The 25,902-nt window shown below is 40.2% G+C and overlaps 1 protein-coding gene across 4 annotated transcripts in view; it reads right to left on the bottom strand.

The window, feature by feature from the left end:
• The window catches only part of LOC109930343 (mesoderm induction early response protein 1-like), a 55,507-nt gene that overhangs the window by 8,165 nt on the left and 21,440 nt on the right, over positions 1-25,902 (bottom strand). For 3 of the 4 annotated variants that reach the window (XM_048602423.1, XM_048602425.1, XM_048602427.1), the window contains 6 exons: positions 23,893-24,025; positions 20,886-20,950; positions 18,753-18,825; positions 8,387-8,538; positions 1,525-1,606; positions 229-323 (listed from right to left, as the gene is read on the bottom strand). In XM_048602423.1, the coding sequence (XP_048458380.1) occupies positions 229-323; positions 1,525-1,606; positions 8,387-8,538; positions 18,753-18,825; positions 20,886-20,950; positions 23,893-24,025 (600 nt within the window). The remainder of the gene's footprint in view (positions 1-228; positions 324-1,524; positions 1,607-8,386; positions 8,539-18,752; positions 18,826-20,885; positions 20,951-23,892; positions 24,026-25,902) is intronic. The other variant, XM_048602424.1, reaches the window with a different exon arrangement.

Below are 25,902 nucleotides of genomic sequence, written 5' to 3'. Positions count from 1 at the left end.
TTTCTCGTTGTGGCTTTTCCTCTGCTATTCAATTTCCAGAAAGCAATAAAACTACTTCCAAAAAGTGTGTTTTGGTTCCTTGTTAGCTGCCTTATTATAATATAAAGTGTGCTTACTGCACGGCAAGTCAAATTCTAAACATTTTTACAATTAAAATTTTCCAACACATTTAATCAAATTCCCAGTTGTCCAGTTCAGGAAAACAAACATGGATGTAAGATTTTATACCTTGTTAGCCTGGATCAGATGAAAATCTTTTCCATATGCCTTAAGTCCCTGTTCAAAATTCCTACATTCTTCTTCACTCCAAATGGAGAGCTCTTCTACAGCAAATGGGGGAAGAAAGTAAGTACATAACCCTCAACACAATTCATAAGTACATTGGTGCTATAATTTAAAGAGCTTCATAACATTTAGAGCAGAGCTGAGACTTTCTACTCGGTTGGTTGACAGATCCACAAAACCCCAGAAATCTCAGTCAAGTTCATGACTTTTATTGACAGACATTCCACCCAAGTGTTTTCTTCTAAAGTTACAAATTATAGAAACAAACTCTCTAGGTCACAGCAACTGTAGGTGATCTATGAGCAGCTCTGAGTTTTTTTTCCCTTGCCATCTGGGGAAATCTGTTGGCTCCAAGTAACTATAAAGTACCCACAACAATATCTTGGTGTTTTAGGATAGCTGTGAAAAGAGAAAATATTTTCTTTTGCTACTCTTGACAGTACTTTGGTACTTCAATGCCTTCCAGTACTAGTACACAACACATAAAAATAGAAATAAAAGTCGAAATTATTTCTATGAAAAGCTTCCACACTACTGCCAATTTGAATTAAATATTCACCTAATTAAATTAATATTTACTGTTTAGATCATTCTTAATAGGTGAAGCTTCCAAGCATGTTGACAGTGCTATACATTGCAGAAAAGGTTCCCATACACAGTGTATGATAATTTCATAACTGTTTATAAGTATTTTTGGATTAATGTCAGCACAGAGTTCAGCAGGTATAAAAATTGAAGCTTAAGTGTTCCATCAAGGGCAGACTACAAAATGTGGAAAAAAAAATGGCTGCCATAGACACAAGTCAAATGTGATATTTCTCAATTGAATTTTGGAAAACGTGCAACTAAAGCAGAGATATGAACTGAATTTGGAAATATGGATGCATGCATTATGGGCAGCTTAATTTTACAAATACATCTAAAAAGGGCTGAAAGACTTTTAATACCTTTCAAGTGGAGGAAACATAACTAAAAACATTTTGCTGGTCAAATTTAACTAAAGGAACAACGTCAATGGTGAGAGAATCTTGAAACTAGAACTTGGGGCAAAGATAAATAGTTGGAAAAATGCAGCAGAAACAGAAGGCAAAAAGGAAGTGTTTTATCCCAACAGATCTTTAAAAACTAAAAGAGTTACTATTAACCCAAGTTAAATAGTTTCAACCATGCTAAGCTGTTGTGCTTTCAACTGAAAAGGGAACACCACCACCATCTAGTGGGAAATGAGTATGTTTTTACCTCTGGCTGCTTTTACATTAAATCTTAATCTTCGTAGTGCTTCTTCTGTATCAAAGTTGCACTTAACCAACTCATATAAGGCCTGAGAAAGATAAAAGAAACTTTCATAACTTGATTTTTTTGTGGATTAGTAACCAAACCTTATTCCATTCATATGAATTTACTGTATATATTTTGAAGCATTCTCACCCAAAGTTTGATTTGTAAAATCTCTATGTATTAGTATTTTTTCTTAGATTTGATTAGCAGAGATACATGAAAACTACATTTAAGCATAATAAATCACATGTTTATACAATTTGCCCCTGTGAAATAGTCTTAATAGTTCAGCTCAACAGGGTGCCAAGACGTCCAGTTGGAAATCACAAATATCTTACGATTGTGACAAAACAGTTTATGCACCAGGTTTATTTAATAGGTATCCCCTTATATTCAGCCACTAAAAACCATATATATTGCATTATATGAACTCCTATACTGTCTTGTAGTATACTGGAGGATAATTCAATCCTCCTATAATGGAGGATAATTCAAATTAGAAGTCTCATGAAATGATAGCAAGCCTTGTGAAACCACTGCATTCCATCTGGTGCAGGTACACCTACACTGCTGTTTGAAAAGGTGTTTCAGGATTTTGATGGTGAGAGAGGGGTAAAGGAACTAGCAGTTGGCGGTATTCCCATGTATCTGTTCTTGGAAGGTGCTTTCAAAAATTAGGCGTACTGTAGATAAAACATATAGCTGTCAGTGCGAGTTAGCAGAGGAGACAGCGAATATATAAAGGTGGTAGAAGTGTACTGACGGTACAGACTTCTTCATCTTGGATGGTGGCGCTGGAGGTGCATTCATCCTGGCAAGTGGTGAGTGAGCATTCCAATCACACGGATCACTTCTGCCTTGTAGATGACAGATTTCCAGCATTTTGTTGTTTTTTGTAGATGCTGGACAGTGGGGTGATGGGAGTTGAGTCATTTGCCTCAGAATTCCCAATCTCTGACCATCTCTTATCGTCACAATATTTATATGATGGGTTCAGTTCAATTTTGGTCATTGGTAACCCACAGGATGTTGAAAGTGAGAAATTCAGCAACAGTAATGTCATGAATGCTGAAGGGAAATGGCTAGATTCTGACTTAGAGATGGCACTTGAATGTGACAAATGTCGCACGTCTGTGCTCAACCCTCAAATGTTGTCCATGTGTTGATACTTATGGACAAGGATTTTTCAGAAAAAAGGAATTACAGTGCTGAAGATTGCATAGAGAATTTCCCCACTTCTAACCTTGGGTTAGAGGTAAAATCATCAATACAACAAATGAAGATGGTTGGGCTCAGTACACTACACTGAAGTAATGACCTTAAACAGACATTGATCTCCAACAACTATAAATAACCTTCCTTTGTGCTGGATGACTCTAACCAGTGGAGTGTTTTCATAGATTATTGTTGATTCTAATTTTGCTTCTTCATGCCATATGCTGTCAGATGTTGCCTCTATGTCAAGGGTAATCACTTAGAGTTCAGATCTTTTATCCATCCATTTAGAGTTCAGGCACTGTGATGCAAGAAAATACCACAGGCTACATGGTTGTTAAGCGGATAGCATTAAATGCATTCACAGTGGCAGATATAACCACTTGCAGCAATTTTGCAATTTAAGATTTTCTTTTACAAGTAAATCTCTTTAAAGCAGATCACCCCAACTCTGTAGTAAAAGACAGTTCAGCACATTGGTAAGAGAAAGCAGAACACAAGGACATTTTATACTTCCTTGGTCAGTAGATGTTGCTAGACCAGGATTTTAAGCAGTAATATTGAAAGTCAAGAAGGTTGACACTTTTTTTGATTCACAAGCAGGTATTATTATCCTGGATGATTTAGAATGGCTTTAAACTATGCCCTCCATCAAAAAAGTCAAGATCAGCGTCTGAAAGATCACACACCTTTCTAGTAAAATGTAATTTTGAAGTAACACACACATGCACAAAATGGTAATTAAGGAGCCCGTGTCCTGGAGAATATGAACAAATATTTGAGTAGACAAGCATTGTCCAATTAGGTCTTGCCCAGCAGCTATCAAATGTTCAGACCAGACTGAAGATATTCCATGTCAATAGAGCAATACAATCCATTTTGAGCAGCTTTATTTTAGACAAAGATCCATGTTTTTGAAAAGATTAAGATGACTGGATGACATTTTGGAAGACTGTGGAATGATAAAATTTTTACAATACAGGAAGAGGTCATTCAGCCCAGCATTGTCTGTACCAGCTCCCAAACATGCTACCTAGCTAGTCCCATTCTCCAGCCCTAACTCTATAGCCCTCTAAATTTGTCATTTTTAAATATATAACCAGCTCTCTTTTGCAACTTCCAATGAAATCCGTCTCCAGGTAGCGTCTCCATTGTTTCACCAAATCATTGAATCACCAAATCACTAAGGAAAGAAAGCAGTGAACGCACAGATAAAGACTGAGGGACACAAAAAAGCCATTACCCTAAAAGACCAGATGGTGTAGAGAAACGGCATAGAAAATCTAGCAATTTGGTGACAGCCATGATGTGTGAATCCTCAGCATGTCAAGATCATCTGTGGTCCAAGAACTCAAGTACCTTCTCCACAGACAGCTAAGAATGGAGTGGCACTCATCAGGGGCACAGGGGCACTCCAATCTCTTAGAATGAGTGCTAGAGGATCTCCACAAATGAGACTCATTCCTCAACATGGGGATCTTGACCATGCCCCACAGCATGCTCCCCACTGCCGCTACCTTGGTGCAATCCGAGCCTGACAAGGTTAAAATGGCCATCTGACAAAAGAAAACCAAAGCCTCCAGTGCAGATGGAATCCCTGCCAAAACACTGAAAATACAGCAAAGTACTCGATTCCTATATAGGAGCTAATTTTCCTCATTTGAAAGGAGAATACACCAGATCTTTGAGATGGCATATTTGCAATTATCCTCAGAAACAGAGATAAGACCAACTGCAGTAACTAGAATGGCCTCCATGCTATATGCCACAGAGAAGCTTATGTACAGCAGACTTCTCAAATCCCCTGAGAAATATCACCAGCAATATCTCTGCAAAATCTGGCAAATCCAATGGCAATATGGACTTTCCATTATCAGTACCCTCTCTCAACCTTACCTCCAGCATTAAGACACTAGCTAATCAGCTGCATTGGGAAAGTGACACCATCCACATGCCTCATATAGAACTTCCATACCTCTGAGCTCTGTGACAGGAAGGCAGGGAAAATACTTCAAGGATGCCTTCAAAGCCTCCCCTCAGAAAGTAAAATGGCTCCATTGACTCATAGGTATCTCTTGCCCAAGACTGTCCAAACCACTGAAGCCACCGAGGATGTGAATGTTATCTTGCGTATCCAAAGGTCAGGTGGATGCCAAAGCAGCAGCAGAGGAAATGTGACAAAACCCAAACATCTCACACACCTGTCTCGTCAAACACCACCTCTTGTTAACCCTTCGCAGGGTGCACAGAACTGTTTATTCACTCTAGGACCCAAATCTTCGCAGTTACAGAAACCCGGTCTATAAAGTTTTCCTAAGATAAAACCATTGATGACTGGATGTGGCAGGATTGTTGAGCTTAGATCGGACCCACTAATTATGGCATCCATGATGTGCAGGGTCTTGTGTTACAGCTTAAGGCCCTTCATTTTAACACCTGCACAGTTCTACTCCCAATATGCCCTTTTCATTGAATGCAAGTTTGATATCTTGGTTGGATGGTCATGGTAGGGAAATATAAGCTGGGTCTTGTACAATTCTGACACCAACGGCTCATAGTACCTAATGGAGGTCCATTTCTAAACTGCTGGATCTGTTCTGAAACTCTTATTTATCATGATGAAAATGCCATACAACATGATCAAGGGTAAACTCCATGTGAAGGAAGGACTGTGTCCCTACAAGGGTAGTGCAGTGGCGAGATGCAGCTTCACTGGACAGACAGATGCACCTGCAGCAAGTTGATTACGATGGTTTTGACCACCTTCCTGGTTCCCTCATCATCTGCCAAATAGGGATACTGTTAATCAGTGGCACTTACACAACCGTAATGGCTTACTGACAGTCAGTTTGGATTCTGTCAAGGTCATTCAACACATGGCAAACATGGGTAACGGTGCTGAAACCTTCCCCACAGACAGTGAAGACTCCCAACAGCAGTATGTTTTCCACTCTTGCCACTTTCAGTGTTTGTTCAAATTGGTGTTTAAGATGTAGGAGGGTTGATATATCAGCTAAGGGGAACTTCCATTGCTGAAGTCTAACCTGATGCCATATGACTTCATTTGACCAAGTGTGGCAGAACAGAGGAGCTCTAATAAGACTAGAGTCAATTGGAATTGGGAAAATCTCTCTGCTGGTAATGAAGTTACCCTGAAAGTGTCTTTCTTAAGGTCAGTCATCTCAGCTCCAGGACATTTCTACAGAGTTCCTCAGGTAGTATCCTAGGCTCAATCATCCTCAACTGTTTCATTATTAACCTGCTCTCCATCATGAGGTCAGAAGTTGGGATGTTTGACAATGTTCAGCACTATTGCAACTCGGGTACCAAAGCAGCCCGCATCCAAATGCAACTAGACCTGTCTCCAAACCTGGATATTGAACCGCTGGCAAGAAGCATTACCTGGCACTTGTGGCACAAATTACCAATTCCTGCATCCCCCATTATCAACATCCTGGTGGCCACCATTGTCCAGATATTTTTAATTCACTCATGGGATGCAGGTGTCACTGAGGGGTAAGATATAAATATTATGACTAGCCTGCCAACTATCTACAGTACATAAGTTAGAAGTGAGATGGAATACTCTCCACTTGTCTGGATAAGCCGAGTTCCAGCAACACTTGAGAAACTTGCTACCATCCAGGGCAAAGCAACCCATTTGACTGGCACCATTACTCCAAACTTCAGTCCCTTCACTATTGATACACAGGAGCAGCACTGGGTACCATCAACAAGACACATTGCAAAATTTACCAAGATTGCTTAAACAGCACTTTCTAAACTCGTGGTTGTTACCATCTAAGGAGGAGAAGGCAGCAAACACCTGGGAACACAGCCATCTGCAAAGTTCACTTCAAGACACTCACCATCCTGACTTGGAACTATAATGTTGTTCCTTCAATGTTGTTGGGTCAAAGTCCTGGAGCTCACCCCAGCAGTAATGTGGATGTACCTATACCAAATGAACTGCAGTGGTGTGGCAGCTCACCACCACCTATGCAATGGGAATGAGGGATGGGCAATAAATTTTGGCCCAGCCAGTGAATCTTGCTCACATCTTGAAAGAAATTTAAAAACAATATAGTGCAAAGGATAATTCACAATTTAATTTCAGATCATGACACTTAATTAACAGGTGAGCTAGAAAATGACAGGATCCTGAGAGGAGGCCAGGGTGAAGTTCTAGATCTACCAGGTTATAATAATTAAGTGAAGGAAAATAATTGCATTTACTTAACATTTTTCTCAACCATTGGTGTCTCAAAGCACTTTAGAGCCGATTTGCATATAGCAATCTCCAAACACTAACTAGAGAACAATCAACTTTTTTGTGATGTCGACTGGGGGATAAATATTAGATACAACACCAAGAATAACTTGCTCTGGTTCTTTGTAAGATAGTGCCATGGGATTTTTTGATGTCTACCCAGGTAGTAGACAGGGCTATTGTTCTAGTATCTTATTTGAAAAATAGTACACTGGCAGTGTAGCACTCTATTAGTTCTGTAATGGATTATCAGTCTTGCTTTCTTTTGTTTTCAAGCTCTAGAAGGGTCTTGAACCCATAACCTTGTGACTCAGAGACCAGAGTATCATCAACTGAAGCATGGCTGTTACAAGAGACTGTTCATAGTGACTAATATAGACATGAGAAGAAACCTAAAATAAAATATTTCAAAATTGTCTGACAGTGGAAATTAATACATTTTGAATCAGAATGGTGACAATATAAATTTTGTAGATATATATGACTTGATTGTATGCATTGCTGCAATCATTTAGGTACTGAAGTTGTTTCAGATTTTAAATTTAAAAGCAAAGTCTAACGGAAAATTCTACTGGTTTTGAAGAATAAAATCCTATTTTGTGAAGGAGTTGTGTAATAGAAAGTATTGTTTAAATAAGCAGTTAAAAATAATCTGCACTTTGAACTAAAGACTAAAGTGTTTAGTGATGGCATAGTTGTAATGTCATTGGAATCGTAATTCAGAGACCAGGCTAATGACCTGGGGGCATAAAATCCCACAAGGCAGCTGGTGGAATTTAAATGCAATTAAATTATTTGGAATATAGTCTCAGTAATGGTGACCATGATCCAAAATTGACTGTCATAAAACCCACCTGGTTCACTAATGCCCTTCAGGGAAGGTACTGCAGTCCTTATCCAGTCTGGCCTACAAGTGACTTCCAGACCCACAGCAATGTGGTTAACTCTTAACTACCCCTCTGAAATGGCCTAGCAAGCCACTTAGTTCACAGGAATTAGGGATGAGCAACAAAAGCTGGCATTGCCAGCAATGCCTACATCCTATGAAAGAATAAGCAAAAAGAAAACATTTATGCAATGTTGTTAGTGATTTTACCTAAGGCAAACATTTGCCACTAACTCATGATTCTTAATGGTTAAGTCTGTTTAAACTAAATGTAATACCAATTTCCTATGTTTGCCTGAACAGGTTCAAAAAGTATAGATAAACCGTAGAGTTTTAGGACTTCTAAATTCACCAATTTAAACTATTATTTTGCAAAATTCTGGTTTCATTTGGAAGTTGCTTCTCTTTAACAGATAAAACAACAACTTTCAATTTCAATGTGCATGACAAACCTGTTCATTGTCTTTTATGTGCGAGCCTTCTGGTATTGCATCCAATCCTTTCTCCTCACCCGTGCGCTTACTAGCATCACAAAGAAATTCCACCACTTTATTCTCAGGCAGAAAATCAGGGTTCCACAACAACTGGTCTTCATTCTCATATACTAGACATAGATTTTCATAAGATCCATTAGTGCACAGCTTTTATCTAGGCCATATACTTGCACTCGCAATGCATCTTAGGTTTTACAAAAGAGTACCACTTTTACAAAAGATATAACCAATCAATAAGTCTCAAAAAATCTTTGATATCTGAAGGAAACATTTGGCAAATTAAAAATAAATAAATAATAAAATTTCTTTTTGCCAATAATATTTTTCTGCAAGTAGCAACTTATTGTGGCATAGAATTTTTAAGTACCTCACTCAAGTGACTATTCTTCACATGCAAACCTAAACAAAAAACTGTCAGCAAGCTATTTAACATTACAGGATATCATAGCCAACTAGTCTCCTAACAGGTCTGAAGTTGGATTACATCAGGAGGAGGAGCAACGTATGCTGACTTCCTTCTGATCTCAAGATCGTAAAGGCTACTGTAGTACCGTAATAACACTTTGGCTAACAACGAAAACTAAGGATTAAACTCACAAACCATCTTAGTCACATGACTCCCAATAATGAATACTAAGGTTTAAAACAATGAACTCTTCCAAGTAGTAGGATCAATTTTGAATGTTCTAGCAAAGAGGCAAACGGCATGCTTTCTTGTAAGATTTTTGATTTTAGCTTTTACAATGATCATCCTAGCCTCAAAAGTCTAAATAATAAGGTACAGGTAAAAATTTCATGATACTCTTTTTCTAAATCACTAAGATACATTGACACATGCTAAAATTTCTACAGGGCTCAACAGAACAGATGCAGAAAGGAGAAAAGGGAAAGAACAGAACCCAGAGTCAGACAGCATGCATCCAATCTATGGCTCCAGATTATGACCTTGCAGGAAAGTGTAGCTGATTTGATTGGTCAGTAATTTTCAAAATGTGGGTGAATTTAGTAACTGAGACACATGTTTTACTAATAGTAGTAAAAGCTTTTTAGATTGGCTGGTGAGTTTTTATTGTTTATCTTAACTACAGAATTTCAATAAAGGTATGTAGAAATTTATTGAAAATATAAAATTCCAAGCACAGGCAGGACTATAGCAACCATTCAAAATGCAAGTACTGAAACAGTAATATTATATAAAGATGCCAAGCAGGTGATATATGGTGGCTCCAGAATGCAGATATTTCCTTTGCCTAAAACGCAAACACAACTGCAGTAAGTATCTGCATTTGGAGAAACTTTGCCTCATTGTCACTGAACTGCAACACATCAATGGAGGGGAGGAAATACTTTACTTGGACACTTTCTAGTTCCTGGAGACGATCACACCCCTTAGGCATGTTTTGATCCATAGTCAAGGACAGGTGGTGTGACAGTAATGGAGAAAGTTACGGGATCAAGTGGGTAAAAGCGGAGGTGCCTCAGCCAAAGCACCCCCTAACCTGATCACAGCATTGACTTCTGGTACCTGATGTTGCTGCTAGCGCAGCTGAGAAAATTAGATGGACCATTGGCCTTAGTCATTGCATTTATCCATCATGTTTGAAGTTCTGAAATAAAATCGTAGTAGAAAAACTCAGGAGGTCTGGCAGCATCTTTGGAGACAGAAACAGAGTTAATGTTAAGTTCAGTATGACTAACCATTCCAAAGAAAAGTCATACCAGACTTGAAAGGCTTACTGTTTCTCTTTCCACAAATGTCATCAGACTCACTGAGTTTCTCCAGCACTTTATCTTTATTTTAGATTTCCAGCTGTCCATTCTATTTTGCTTTTATTTGAGAGTTGAAGTTCTGGTGGTATGTATGGAGAAAAGCAGGGCCTGCAGGGTGGATGTCCAAACTGACCATGACATTGGTTTAACAGGAAACCATTCAAGCTGGAGGAGTCAACAGAAATGTGATGGTAAGGGGCAGTTTAGTCTGGAGGTTAGATAGTTCTCAGCAGTTGAGAGAGAGAGTCCAAAAGGCTACGTTGCATCTGCTCGCTAAGAGTTCAGTGCATCAGCTCTGCAATGGAGAGAAACTTGGGAGGGTTTTGTGTGGGGGGGATACAGCCATCATGGTCCACACAGGTACCAACAACTGGTATGTCTAGGAAAGTGTGTGTACAAAGTGAGTGCGGCTAGGACCGAATTAAAAGGCAGCACCTAAAATAGAGTCAAACAGCACGGAAACAGACCCTCCAATCTAACTTGTCCATGCCGACCAAGCTTCCCAAACTAAATAATTCCCACTTGCCTGCGTTTGGCCCAATTTCCTTTAAACCTCAATTTGTGTACCTGTCCAAATGTCTTTTAAATGTTGTAAGGTACCTGCATCCACCACTTCCTCTGGCAATTCATTCTACATACAAACCGCCCTCCATGTGAAAAGTTGCCCCTCAGGTCCCTTTTAGATCTTCCTCCTCACATCTTAAAAATAAAACTTTTCTGAAGAAGGGTCTCGACCCGAAACGTCCGCTTTCCTGCTCCTCTAATGCTGCTTGGCCTGCTGTGTTCATCCAGCTCTACACCTTGTTATCTTAAAAATAAAACCCCTAGTTTTGAACTCCCCCACCCTAGGGAAGAGACCTTTGCTATTCACCATAACGACAACCCTTATGATTTTATAAACTTCTACAAAGGTCACCCCTCAACTTCCTACGCTCCAGTGAAAGAAGTCCCCAGCCTATCCAGCTTCTCCTTATAACTCAAACCCTGCAGTCCTGGCAACAAATCTTTTCTGAACCCTCTCCAATTTAATATCATTCCTATAGCAGGGCGACCAGACAGTACTCTAAAATTGACTTCATACAGCCTCAAATCGACGCCCCAACTCGAATACTCAAAGGTCCGAGTAATGAAAGCAAGCGTGCTAAACACCTTAACCACCCTGCCTACCTGTGACGCAACTTTGAAAGACTATGACACGAACCCCTAGGAGTCTCTGTTCAACAATACTACCCAGGGCCCTACCATTAACCAGACAAGTCCTGCCCTTGTTTAACCTTTGCTCATAACAGAAACGGTCCATACAGGGATCAACTTAGTGAATGCTCTCTGAACTGCCTCCAATGAAGTGATTCTTAAATAAGGGAACCAAAACTGCATTCAGTAGTCCAAATGTGGTCTCACCTGTACCTTGCATAGTTGCAGAGACTTCCCTACTTCAACCCCTTGAAAGAAGGGCCCATATTCTGTTACTTTACCTGATTACCTACTGCACCTGTGTGCTAGCTGCGTTTTGTGCAGAAGTAATCCCATGTCCCATTGTGGTGCAGCTTTTTCCAGGTTTCCCCCCTCCATTTAAATACTGCAACTTTGTTTTAACTGACATGTTGTGAACCAGTGCTCTCGATAAACTGGCAAAAATTATATACCTGAAATACTGTATTATCGCGATCTCTTCAATGTCCGAGTAGTCAGTTGAGGGTGCCAGTGGGAAGGCTGTCTGCCGGTAGGTTTTATTTAAGGCAAAGTTGCTTTATTACTTAAAGAGATTTATGCTGTAAATAAAGTATAACAGCAATGCGTATATCCCCACATTACGTTTCTATTGCTTAGTATGTGTTTTTACATTAACTGTGTGGACCTTTTGATCAACCAGAATATTTGAGCAACCAGCACACTTCTGGTCAATAGATGCTGATTAATAAAGAGTTTGCTGCAACAGTTTTTCTGTTCTCACTTCCAAAGTAAACAACTTCACATTATCCCACATTATACTCCATTTGCCAATTGTTTTGCCCGCTTAATCTATCAATATCTCTAAAAATTTAGTATCCCTTTTGCAACCTGCCTTTCCACTTATGCGTTGTGCAAATCTGCCTACAGAACATTCACTTACTTCCTCGTAGTCATTGATATATACTGTAAACAGTTGTGGTCCCAGCACTAATCCCTGTGGAACCCCACTAGTCATGGGTTGGCAATCTGAGAAAGGAACTTCTTATCCCCACGTGCAGTTTCCTGCCCACTAGCGAGTTCTCTATCCATGGCAATGTTATTAACAGTAAATAAAAAAAAAGCTAGTGGATGACATGTATTTGGGATTTTCAGAAGACTCGTGAGGAGGTTCCACACAGGCTCCATAACCAGAGAAAACTGTCACAAAATAAGAGGAACGCCATTTAGGACTGATATGAGAAGGTGGTGAATCTTAGATTCTTAGAGAGCTGTAGAGACTCGATCAAATAGATATTCAAGACAGAAATCAAATAATATGGGAGAATGCAGGAAGATGGCATTGATGTAGGATATCAGCCATGATTTAGCAGGCTGAATAGGTGAAAAAGCCTGCTCCATTTCACATTTTCAGTGTTATAGCCCATCATAAAAGGATGTAATAGCACAGCATTCCAAAATACATTATGTAATCAAGCAAGGTCAGCATAGCTTCATGAAGGAAAAAGCAAGCTTGACAAATTTATTAGACTTCTACAAGGTAACAAGCACGATAGTCAAAGAAGAACTTATAGATGTAACATATATGGATTTCTAAAAGACATTCAAAAAGGCACCATAAAGACTATTCAACAGCCTATGGTTTTGAAAGTACTATACTTGCATGGATAGAGAATTGGCGATCTAATATGAGGATAGAGAGATGGGATAAAGGATGGCAACTGTAACTAGTGGAATGCCATAGGGATCAGTGCTGGGGTCACAATTATTTAATGATATATATGACTTGGATGGTGTAAGTTAATGTACTATCACCACATTTGCAGATGACACAATTTCAGGTGGGAATGGAAGGAGTGCCAGAATCATACAGCACGGAAACAGATCCTTCAGTCCAACCAGTCCACGCTGAACATAATCCCAAACTAAACTAGTCCCACCTGCCTGTGCTTGGCCCATATCCCTCAGAACATTTCCTATTCGTGTACTTATTCAAATGTCTTTTAAACGTTGTAACTGTACCTGCATCCACCACTTCCTCCAGAAGTTCATTCCACACACAAACAACTCTGTGGGGAAAAAAAATTCTCTCGTCTTTTTTCACCTTTCACCCTAAAAATATATCCCAGTCTTGGAAACCCCCCGTCCTAGCGAAAAGACACCTGCCATTCACCTTATCTATACCCCTCATTATTTTAATCAACCTCTATAAGGTCACTTCTCAACCTCCTATGCTCCAGTGAAAAAAGTCCCAGCTTATCCAGCCTTTCCTTATAACTCAAACCCTCCATTGCTGGCAACATCCTGGTAAATGACTTCTGAACCCTCTCCAGCTTAATAACATCCTTCCTATAACAGGGTAACCAGAACTGGACACAGTACTCCAGAACAGGCCTCACCCTGTACAACCTCAACATAACATCTCACACCTATTTTCAAATTTCTGAGCAACAAAAGAAAGTATGTTAAATGCCTTCTTAACCACGATATACGTGATGCAAACTTAAAAGAATTGTGTACCTAAACTCCCACGTCTCTATTTAACAATACTATGCAAGACCCTACCATAAACTGTACAAGTCCTGTCCTTGTTTGTGTTACCTAAAATGCAAAACCTCACATCTATCCAAAGTAAACTCCACCTGCCACTCCTCGGCCCATTGACCCAGAAGATCAAGATTTTTCGTAATCTTAGATAACCTTCTTCTATCTACCCTACCACTACTTTTGGTGTCATCTGCAATCTTACTAACCATGCCTCCTATATTCTCATCCAGATCATTTATATAAATGACAAACAAAAGTGGACCTAGTATCAATCCCTGTGGAACACCACCGGTCACAGGCCTCCAATCTGAAAAACAACTCAGCACCATTCTGTCTCCTACTGTCAAGCCAATTTTGTATCCAATTGGCAAGCTCACCCTGAATCCCACGTGACTTAACTTTACTAAATAGACTACCATGTAGAACCTTGTCAAAGGCTTTACTAAAGTCCAAGTAAACAATGTCTACTATTCTGTCCTTGTCGATCCTCTTGGTTACTTCCTCATAAAACTCAATCAAGTTTGACAGACACGACTTCCCTCCCAAAAAACCATGCTAACTATCTCTATTCATCCCTTGCCTCTCCAAATGCACATAAAATCCTATCTTTCAGGATCACTTCCAACAACCTACCCAGCACTGAAGTCATACCCAGAGGTCTATAATTCCCAAGTTTTTCCTTACATTCCTTCTTAATCAAAGGCACAACATTAGCCACTCCCCAGTCATTCAGCACCTCACATGCATTTATAGGTAATACAAATATTTCTACAACAGGCCCTGCAATTTCCTCCCTAACCTCTCACAAAACCCTGGGATATACTAGATCAGGTCCTGGACATTTAGCCACCTTTATATTTTTTAAGACCTCCAGCACTTCCTCCTCTGTAATGTCAACTGTTTTCAAAATATTAATATATTTATTTTTGAGTTCTCTAGCCTCAATTTTTCTCCACAGTAAAAAAAACTGATGTGATATATTCATTTAATACCTCTCCAATATCTTTACTTAACCATTGTTCTCTAATCCTGCCAGCCTTATCTTTTACTCTAATAGAAACATAAAGCCTTCCATGTATTAGACATCCCTTTATTTGCAAACAGTCTACTTCAAACAATTTTTGAAAGTTCTTGTCTCATTCCATTAAAATTTGCCTCACTCCAATCAAAAACTTTAATTTTTAATGGAAGGCTTATCCTTTTCCGCAAGGAATTTAAAACAAATAGTAATATGATCATAAGACCCAAAGTGTTCCCCTACCATCACTTCAGTCATTTGCCCTGTCTTATTACTCAAGATAAGGTTTTTGCTCTCTCTAGTAGGAACATTTATATATAGATAAAGAAAGTTTTCTTGAGGATGACACAGTTAGTATAGAGGGATATAGACAGGTTACGCGAGTGGGCAAAAACTTGGCAGATGGAATATAACGCGAGAAAATGTTAAGTTATCCATGAACAGCTGCTCTCGCAGCATCCCGAGAGCCACACTCAGGGCCAAGTGACGTCACATGCACACTCTTGACCTTCCTCTCCAACAGCATCGCAACACTGGCTCAGGGTTGCACCACTCTGCAGTTCACTCCACCCTCCGGCTCATTCGTTGTGTTAAAACCAACTTTTTCTTTTCCTTTCAGGCTTCAAGGCTCACAAGATGCAACAACTCAGAGATACCCATGGCCCTCTAGAACCTTCCTCTCCTCCCCTTCCATCTGACTCCATCCCCTCTCCCAACCCCACCTCCTGTCGGGTATTCACCATCTCTCCTACCTTCCGCTCTCCGATGTTGAACATGCTATACTCAGCAAAGGCCTCAACTTTATTCCTCTGTGTCCCCACCTTAATGAATTTTGGACACGACATGATGTTGAACTCTTCTTCCGCCATCTTCACCTCCATGCCCATTTCTTTGGGCAACGGTCCTCTCCCTGTCCCACAGACTCCTTCGCCCAGTTCCAACACACTGCCTCCACCTGGACCCCTCCATCTGGCCTTTTACCTGCAATTGATCTGTTCATTGAGAACTGCCAACGTGATATTGGTAGCCTCAATTTCTCTGCCCATCTCCCCCCGAACTGATTACCCTCCGTGTACTGAAATCTAACTCGGACTTTGTTATTAAGCCTGCCAATAAGGGTGATGCTGTTGTAATCTGGCGTGCTGTCCTCTACAATTCAGAGGTATGAGCGCCAAGACTCAGGTACTTCCTCCTATCCTTTCCTGGACCATGACACATTCGGCCATTGTATCTACTACGGTAACTGATCTCATTTCATCTGGTGACCTGTCCACCACTGCATCCAAGTTGATAGCTCCTCAGCCCTGCACTGCTCGCTTCTACCTCCTTCCAAAAATCCACAAACAGGACTGTCCAGACCGACCCATTGTTTCAGCCTGCTCCTGCCCCACAGAACTCAACTCTTCCTACCTTGACTCAGTCTTCTCTCCCCTAGTCCAATCTCTCCCCACGCACATCCATGATTCCTCTGATGTTTTACGCTGGTTTCACAACTTCCAGTTTGCAGGTTCTAGCCACCTCCTCTTTACCATGGACGTGCAATCCCTTTACACATCCATTCCCCACCAGGAGGGTATTAGGGCTCTTCGTTTCTTCCTGGAGCAAAGTCCTCAGCCACCACCATCCTCCTCCTCACTCTCAACAACTTCTCTTTTATCTACTCTCATTTTCTTCAAGTCAGAGGGATGACCATTGTTACCCGCATGTGCCTTAGTTACGCTTGTCTCTTCGTGGGGTATGTGGAACATTCCTTATTGCAGTCCTATTCTGGCTCCCACCCACAACTCTTTCTCTGATAATCGACAATATCATCAGTGCTGCTTCCGTCTCTCGTTCGGATTTGGAAAAGTTCATCAATTTTGATTCCAATTTCCACCCTGCCCTCACTTTCACCTGGTCTATCTCTGACTCCTCCTTTCCATTCCTCGACATCTGTTTCCATTTCTGGGGACAGACTGGCCATTAATATCCACTATAAATCCACTGACTCCCACAGCTACTTGAACTATACTTCCTCACATCCTGCTTCCTCTAAAGACTCCATCCCATTCTCTCAGTTCCTCCGGCCCATCGCATATGTTCACGAGGCCAACTTTGACAAGGGGAGCCTCCAACATGTTCACCTTCTTCCTCAACCGAGGATTCCGCAGCTCCGTTGTTGACAGGGCCCTCAACCGGGTCCGACCCATTTCCCCCCCCACCCCTTCTCTTCCCTCCCACAACAGCAATAGGGTTCCCCTTGTCCCTACTTACCATCCCACCAGCATCCACATCCAGAAGATCATGAGACGCCATTTCCGCCACCTCCAGCGAGATGCCACCACTAGACACATATTCCCCTCCTCTCCCTTGTCCACCTTCTGTTCCCTCCAGGACACCCTGGTCCATTCTTCTTTTACCCCCAACATATCCCCACGGCACCTTCCCCTGCAACCGGCGAAGGTGCAACACCTGCCCATTTACCTCCTCCCTCCTCAGTATCCAAGGGCCCAAACATACCTTCCAGGTGAAGCAACACTTCACCTGTACTTCCCAGAATCTAGACTACTGCATCCGTTGCACACAACGTGGTCTCCTCTACATGGGGGAAACGAAGGGTAGAGTGGGTGACTGCTTCACAGAACATCTATGTTCTGCTCGCAAAAAAGACCCTGAGCTACCTGCTGCCTGCTACTTTAAAGTCTCCCATGTCTTAGCCCCCTACCCAACACACCAGGCCTGGTTATCACTTAGCCCACCATTACACACTATCTATTGTTAGTCACTAACAGTCCCCATTAACAACTATTCACACTCCCAGCCAGATCGTTATCAACTCCTTCATCTATCCAACTGCTTTTCTCTCTCTTCAGGCCCTATCCTATTATTTACTCCCTGCCCCATCCCCCTCCCTATTTTCTGCATATAAGCTGACATTTCCTCAGCTACCATCAGTTCTGAGGAAGGGTCACCAGGCCCAAAACATTAACTGTGATATTTTTCTTCACAGATGCTGCCAGATCTGCTCAGCTTTTCCAGCAACTTTGGTTTTTGTTAAATTACATATTTTGGCAGGAAGAGTAGCGGAACTCAATACCTTCTGAATATCGAAAGTCTGCAGAGAGCTGTAGCACTGACAGATTTGGGGTCCTCATGCATAACTCAAAAAGCCTACAGCTAAATTCAGCAGATATTAGGAAAATAAAGGAACTGCTGGCCTATATTTCAAGGGAAGAGAGTGTAAAATTATACAAGGTGCTAGCAGAATTCATCTGGAATCATGTGGGAGAACCTAGCACCAAAAGGCATAACCTCAGAGCAAGGGTTCCCATACCGCTTTCCCCCACCCACCCCATATAATAAATCTGTGGAATCCTTTACGGCAGAGGGATGTCAGGGTTGGACTGTTAAAGTATTTTCAAAGCGATACATAAATTTTGAATCAGTAAGGGAACAAGAGGTTATGGGGACAAGGTGGGAAAGTAGGACTATCAATCAGATTAATCAAAACAGCAGAATAGACTGAATTGGCTGAATGGAATATTTCTTTTCAGAATTTAGACATTTTTGGCATATTCAGTGCCCAGTGAAATAAGATTGAGCATTGGGAACAGCATTTGAAAAGTCTCGTATAACTACACAAAGATCAGTTCACAAAATGATGCAGATTTATTTGTGTCTAATAAATTGGTAGGTGTTCTAAAATTAGAAAACTTTAAGTATAAAGCTGTCTAGAAACAAATCAACTGAACAGTTCACGATGCTGAATCTAACAGATAAACAATTTATCACCCACTCCAAACTTGCCAAAACACAAGTTTAAAATGTTAAATAGCTTACCTTTCTCATTCTCTTTGTAATTATAAATGCCTATAGGAACATCAGCCTGGTATTGTGAGCCTACCATGATCTCCTGAAAAACAAGACACATCATCTTTGTGAACTGTTTAGAAATTGTAGCATTATACTTGGCGATTCCTTTTAACTTCCTATTATATTGCACTTGCATGGTTGGCAGTCGCTAAGATACAGTAAAATACGGTTTTTCCTGTTGCTGGCCTTGGAAAATCTGACAAATTCATTTTGATATTATTGTTGGCTGCAGGAACCCCGTGAACCAGAAGTCAGTAGCACTAGCACTACACTAGAACAATGTATGAGCACCAGTGATTTTAAAAGTTTTAGAAGAAAACTCCTGCTACACTCTTGATATATTGTCCATTAACATTTTACATTAAACTGACTTCCTAAATGGCATGCAAGTGATAATACATTCAATTTTATTTTCCAAATAATAAAAGTAATGATATATTGAGGTCTAGCAGCAGGGAAGGAGAATAATGTACCATTTTAGATATTGTTCACTGCAGTTTAGCAAAAACTGAAAAACAGAGAATGCAAATTACCAGATGGACACAGATTAATGAGATTACTGGAGAATGTTACCTGCCTCTTGTCAACTCAAGCCTGGAGGTAATCCAGTATTGTCACAGATTTGGCTGCATCATGGTTATGGATTCTGAATGGATCTAAATTACTCACCATCAGTAGTGAGCATTCTGACTTTTATGGTAGAGAGGATGCAACTGAAGAAACAACACAAGGTGGTTGGGCCGAGGGCTGCTCCCCGAAACAGCTCTGAAATAATACTTTGACTACCCTAACCATCTTCATGTGAGATAGGACTCTAACCACTGGACTTTTGGCCGTACAACAAATGCCATTAATTTTTCTAAGGTTTCTGGTATCAAATGTTTACTTCATAGCGAGGGCAGGTAATATAACCATTCCACAAAGTTGTAGCTTAGTCATCTACTGGCAAGTAGAGATCATTAGGTGGCATTAATGATGACATAACATGACAATCAGAAGTGATGCCAGCTCACTTGTCCTTAATGCTGATTTTTTGAAAAATTTACAAGGAAATACACCCTGAACTAGATTTAATATGGCAATGGAAGTCTCTCTCACTAGCTGGAGGACCGGTGGGGACACCGCACTGTTTTCACAGGAGGCTCCAATCAAATTAAGTCTATTTCCAACTGATATAGTGGCGTGGAAGGCACAAAAGGAAATCAATGCATACATTTAGTAAAATTGGGATACTTTTCTCATGTTAAAATAGTTAAATCCACATTTGGCTTTAGAAATCACAATTACTAAAAAAGTTGCAAAACATTTTCATCAGATATGAATTTGACAAATTATAGCAATGTGGAGCCCAGACTGTGCTAAGTGATATTCTCTTAATAAATCACTAGCTGCTATACATGATCCAGGATTTTACAGACATATATAATCTCTTAATGAAAATCACATTACTTACAGGGTTAACTGGTACTTATAAATGACCAATGATATGCATTTCCCACACACCGAGTTTAATACATAGCAGATAAATGTAATATTATACCAGAAGGAGAGTCTGAAGTCACACGGAGATGGAATGTACAATGCTGCAAAATCTGTTGCTAATTAGAATTTAATTTGGGCCATTCAAATTAGACATAAAACATGAACAAAAACAGAAGTTGCTCTGAGTTCTGAGGAAGGGTCACCAGACCCCAAACGTTAACTCTGATTTTCTCTTCACAGATGCTGCCAGACCTCCTGAGCTTTTCCAGCAACTTCTGTTTTTGTTCCTGATTTACAGCAGCCACAGTTCTTTTGGCTTTTGTTAAACATAAAACATAGCTACCAAGACACAAGGGAACATCAACAAACTCCACAGAGCACATATTTACACAATTAATGTCATCAAGTAAAAGCAGAGCAATCATGTTAGTCTAATGCACATTTTAACAGCTTTACATTCAGTATTGGTGCAGGCTAGAAACAAATTCAACCATAGCTGGCATGCTGCAGCAAACAGCAGGTAAGAAAATAACTGGAAGAATAAAAAATATTTTGTCATCAAAAACAGCGAAATGCACAAATAACACTAGTATGGAGTGGAAAAAACACAAACAGTACCTTTTTCCAGTCTTCCGAGGGCACATAATCTTCATCATCATCAGATTCTTCTTCCCCTTCATTACCTATGAATGTTAACATATTAATTTTCTGCCCTCGGTTGTAAAATATATAAAGCATTTTCATTTATAGAAATGATGAGAAATTCATTACGAGACAAGTGATTTACAATCTGTTTTTGAACACAAACGTTTTTGGCGCTTGGCATGAAATTTCTACTTTCTATTCTTATACACTTTTTTTTAGAAAAAGGTGCCATAGTCTCAGTCTACAAATGCACAATCAGATCTTTGCAATTTTAACCATTAATATATCTGGATTGCACATGCTGAATCTTGGTACATCTTACACAAGACAAAAATACACAACTTTCTGTGAATGCTGAGATGGATGCATGGAAGTCAACTTTTGCAATTTGACTCAAATACTCCACACAAGTCTAATATTTCAGTCAGAGACCAATCATTTTGTAACATGTTCCAACTATTCTAGTAAATTTAGAATAAATACAATAAGGATTAATAGGTAAAGTGAGAATTTCTTCATTTACATATATTGTTACAATAAAAGGTAAATATGGACTACCTATATTTAACTGCCATCATCTGGTTTCAATAACCAAGACCTTCACAGACTAAAGTCATTTATAAAAAAAGACAAATACAGACCTGGAAGAGCCACTGTGATTATCTGACCACAGATTGAGGGAGGTACAGAGAACCTACACAAATACATTAAGTTGACTCCACTGAAATTACAATTTAACCCAAAGACGTGAACCCAGCCAAATAAGTCAACGTCAAAAAATGTGCGTTCTGTTTAAGTCACATATGCTCGTTAATTTCAAATATTTGCAGATGTAAAGTGGCTTGCAGAATATTTGGCTTGGAAAGACAATAGAGCTAGAGTGTGAAATGCACAACAAACCACATTAGGGTCATTTGCTTGGCAGAGGAAAAAGAAAATATAAATTCACAATAGAACCTGGAATGCTCACTCTTTTCCCTCTTCAAAGTCAGTGCCCAGTGAAAAGTCAACTTGGGAAAACAACCATTCACCAAAAACTCCAGCATTCTACAAATGTAACTACTCCTGAAGAAAATGCAACAGCTGCAGTCATGGACCGAAGTTTTAGATTCCAAGAACTTTAAACTGCATTTGCTTTTATTTACCTAAGGAACACCTTGCCCAACTTCCATGCAAATCATCTTTTAAATACATTATCCATATCTGCATATCTAATGGGTTAGGAGGTAATAAAATTCTTCTTTCACCTAAGCAAACCTTTGGAATTGGCTTTCATTTGAACAAACACAAACACATTTTGATTTAGGTGTGATAGCTGTGTTCTTAAATGAAGCAAAAATATTTGCTGTGAATGACCAATAGCAAGTTAATAGGGAACAAAAATCCCCCTCATCTGGTCATAATAAAATGCACATTTTCTGTGATTAAATCAGAGATGAAATACATATCAAATATTACATAAAACATGCAAATGGATACGTGCCAATGCTCAAAGTACATTGAGTGGGGTTCAATTCACCCCCCAAAGTAGCCAATGTGTGGTAAAAATTCAATCATGAATTGGGGGCAAAACAAGAGAGTAGTTATCCCTGAAGCGGACAGTCAGAATTTGTTTTCTTTTGGGTGGGAGGGGGTGGATGCAGGGCACGCTGGTCCTCCAAATACTAAGTGCTTGCTGTTGAAAGGTTCACTACAAGCCAGGGCCACAGCAAGTAGAGTAGACTGCTGTTGGGTGAAAGGGAGGTTGACAAGAATAAGAACAGGCACTTGAGGCTGAAAATTATAGAAGTGTGCTGATGTGAATGAAGGACTGAGAAAGGTGGGGAAGCGAGGAAACTCCATTTGGATGCGGTGGGGGCAGACTCCAATTGTGGGGGATTTGAACTCCAATTTGCTTGGGGGTGGGAGACTGGAACTGCAAGGGAAAAAGGGGAGAACAGTTTTAATTATTTTAACAAGGATAGTGTATTATATGAAAATTACTATTGTAATGACATCGTCAGTTAGATGCTTCAAATAGACATCTACGTTGTCACATCTTCCAATCTCTCTCACAGTGAATTCTTTGTTAACTCATTCATTTTCTCCTAAATATATTGCTGAATGCTTCATTTCTGTCTCTGGACAAGTCCAAATATCGCTTACATCAGCACAAATACAAAAATTTTACAAGGTGAATACTGAAAGAGAAAGCGAATAATAAAGGAACATCCTAAAATCAAAACACAGCCACGTGGGGGAAAATGAGTCCTCAAAAATATACACAGCTCTGATATTGTACAGTTAAATGCTAGTAAATATGGAAATCCAAACACAGGATGGGCATCCCAGAACTGTTCCGTTTAACTAATGCGGTCCCAGTTAGTCATGAATAATTGGTGCCACTTTGTCAGAAAACATTACTTATAATAGTTATAAAAAAATCATTAGGACAATTAAAACAAACTGTATAACTCTTTGCAGTTGAATTGCAGCAATAGAACGTTCACACATAAATTCAACCTATTAACTCTTGAAACAATCTTTGTATTAGCCTGAGGTTTAGTCTACAGATATTCTATTCTTTCTTAATGCCTTGAGATAAATACTTTTTCTCCCCAAATTGAAGACTCACTTCCAGCTTGTCACGGTGGTATTGTGGTTAATATCCAACTCTTAATAAAATAATATCAAGATGACTTTCAAACAGGTACAAATATGAAAACTTTATTCTCACATGCTACCAATCTTCAGCCAACCGTATTGTGCAAATGACTCAATTTTTAGAATCTATGGCACCCATAAATGATACTCCAAGTTTAACTAATGAGTAATGTCACAACTTGCACTTAAGACATAGTATTTACTGGAACAGTTCTAAGCTGTGGCAAAACCACTTGTAACTTTAGCAATAATGAAGACTAAAATAGCTATTAAGAATATCTTTGATAATGGGGGAAGTGAATAAGTTGGCTACTTTCACATGCACAAGGAAGTATACCTATGTCTAAGTATTTACATCTGCGTGGTCGGATCATCTCTTGCACATCTTGTGAGGTAATCAAAGGTGCAAGGTCATCATTAGAAGACAGAGTTTCATCATCTTGTCCACTTGAGTTCTTTGGTATTTCTTGCTGCATAAATTACAAAAGATGTCAATAATACTACTCAGTTAATATGATAAAGTTTGATGAAAAATTGGTTAAAAATAAAAGGTCTATGTAATAACGCAGTGTGGAGCTGGAGGAACACAGCAGGCCAAGCAGCATCAGAGGTGCAGGAAAGCTGAACCCTTCTTCAGAAATAGGGGAGGGAAAGGGGGCTCTGAAATAAATGGTTTGGGGGGGGGGGGGAGAGGGGTCAGTGATAGCAGGTAGACAGTGGAGGGGATAGGTGGAAGAGAAGACGGACAGGTCAAGTAGGCAGGGATGAAGCTAGTAAAGGTGAGTGTAGGTAGGCAGCGGTGGGGATTGGTCAGTGAGGTGGGATGAGCAGATAGGTGGGACAGAAGACGGACAGGTCAATGAGACGAGGCTAAGGGTGGGAGGAGGCTGGTCTTGGAAGGAGGCCGGGGGTGGGAGATTTTGAAGCTAGTAAAGTCCACATTGAGACCATTGGGTTGTAGACTTGCAAGGCGGAATACGAGGTGCTGTTCCTCCAGTTTCCGGGTGGCATCGTTGTGACACTGGAGGCGGCACAGGATGGACGTGTCGGCCAGGAAGCGGGAGGGGGAGTTGAAGTGGTTTGCGACTGGGAGGTGCTGTTGTTTGTCACGAACCGAGCATAGATGTTCTACAAAGCACTTTGTAGAACACCTACACTCGATTTGCGATAAACGACAACACCTCCCACTCGTGAGCCACTCTCCCACTTCCTGGACGAAATGTCCATCCTGGGCCTCCTCCAGTGTCACAACAGTGCCACCCGGAAACTGGAAGAACAGCACCTCACATTCCGCCTTGGAAGTCTACAACCCAATGGTCTCAATGTGGCCTTTACTAGCTTCAAAATCTCCCCATCCCCGACCTCATCCCAAGACCAGTCCCCACCACCCCCCACTGACCTGTCCGTCTTCTGTTCCACCTATCCGCTCCTCCCACCTCACTGACCAATCCCCACCACTGCCTACCTACACTCACCTTTACTAGCTTCATCCCTGCCTCCTTGACCTGTCTGTCTTCTCTTCAATCTATCCACCTGCTACCACCACACCCCACCCCGCCCCGCCATTATTTCCACTCCTCCATTTCTGAAGAAGGGTCCCGACCCAAAACATCAGCTTTCCTGCTCCTCTGATGCTGCTTGGCCTGCTGTGTTCCTCCAGCTCCACACTGTTATTTCAGACTCCAGCATCAGCAGTTCTTACTATCTCCAAAGGTCTATGTAAAGTCCTGGGGAGACATTAAAACCTTGGATGTACATAATAGAAGCAAATTGAATGAAAGAAGAAACCATAATTCAGATTTTAAAAAGTTAATGTCATTTTTAATTGAAACAAGAGAAAAAGGGAACTGTATTAGGCTAGCTGAACTGGAGTCCATTATAGTTATGAAAAGAAAATTCATGCTCATTATAGAAAATTGCACAGTATAGAATTCAATCAGCAACTGAATAAAACATTTCTATTTTGTACACTGTAAAATTATTACAAGTTTGAGGTTGTAAAGAACTTTATAATCAAGCTGCATTGATCAAAGTTGAAAACCTGTACGAAAAATTACCATAGTTACTGCTGAGACTAAGGATGCATTTCTTTAGAGGGAGCTTTTACTTGCTAACTCCCTTCAGTTAAATCTTTTCTTCGCCCTTCACAAAATGAGTTCAAATTTCTCTGTTATACATTCCCCGTCTTCACCTTGCACTTATATTGCATACATATAAATATGTGAACAAGTGAAAGTCACTGTTCTCAGGAAAGTTGTCCTCTTTCCCAGAGAGAGATGATTTGAGAAGCTTCACTATTACAGCACAGTAAGGTGTATGTTGTAAAGTTTGAGATCTTGAAGGCTGT

Source organism: Rhincodon typus, chromosome 10 (genome assembly GCF_021869965.1).
Source record: "Rhincodon typus isolate 14 chromosome 10, sRhiTyp1.1, whole genome shotgun sequence".
In the NCBI taxonomy this organism is placed as follows: domain Eukaryota; kingdom Metazoa; phylum Chordata; class Chondrichthyes; order Orectolobiformes; family Rhincodontidae; genus Rhincodon; species Rhincodon typus.
This window is presented reverse-complemented; position numbering and strand designations above follow the sequence as displayed.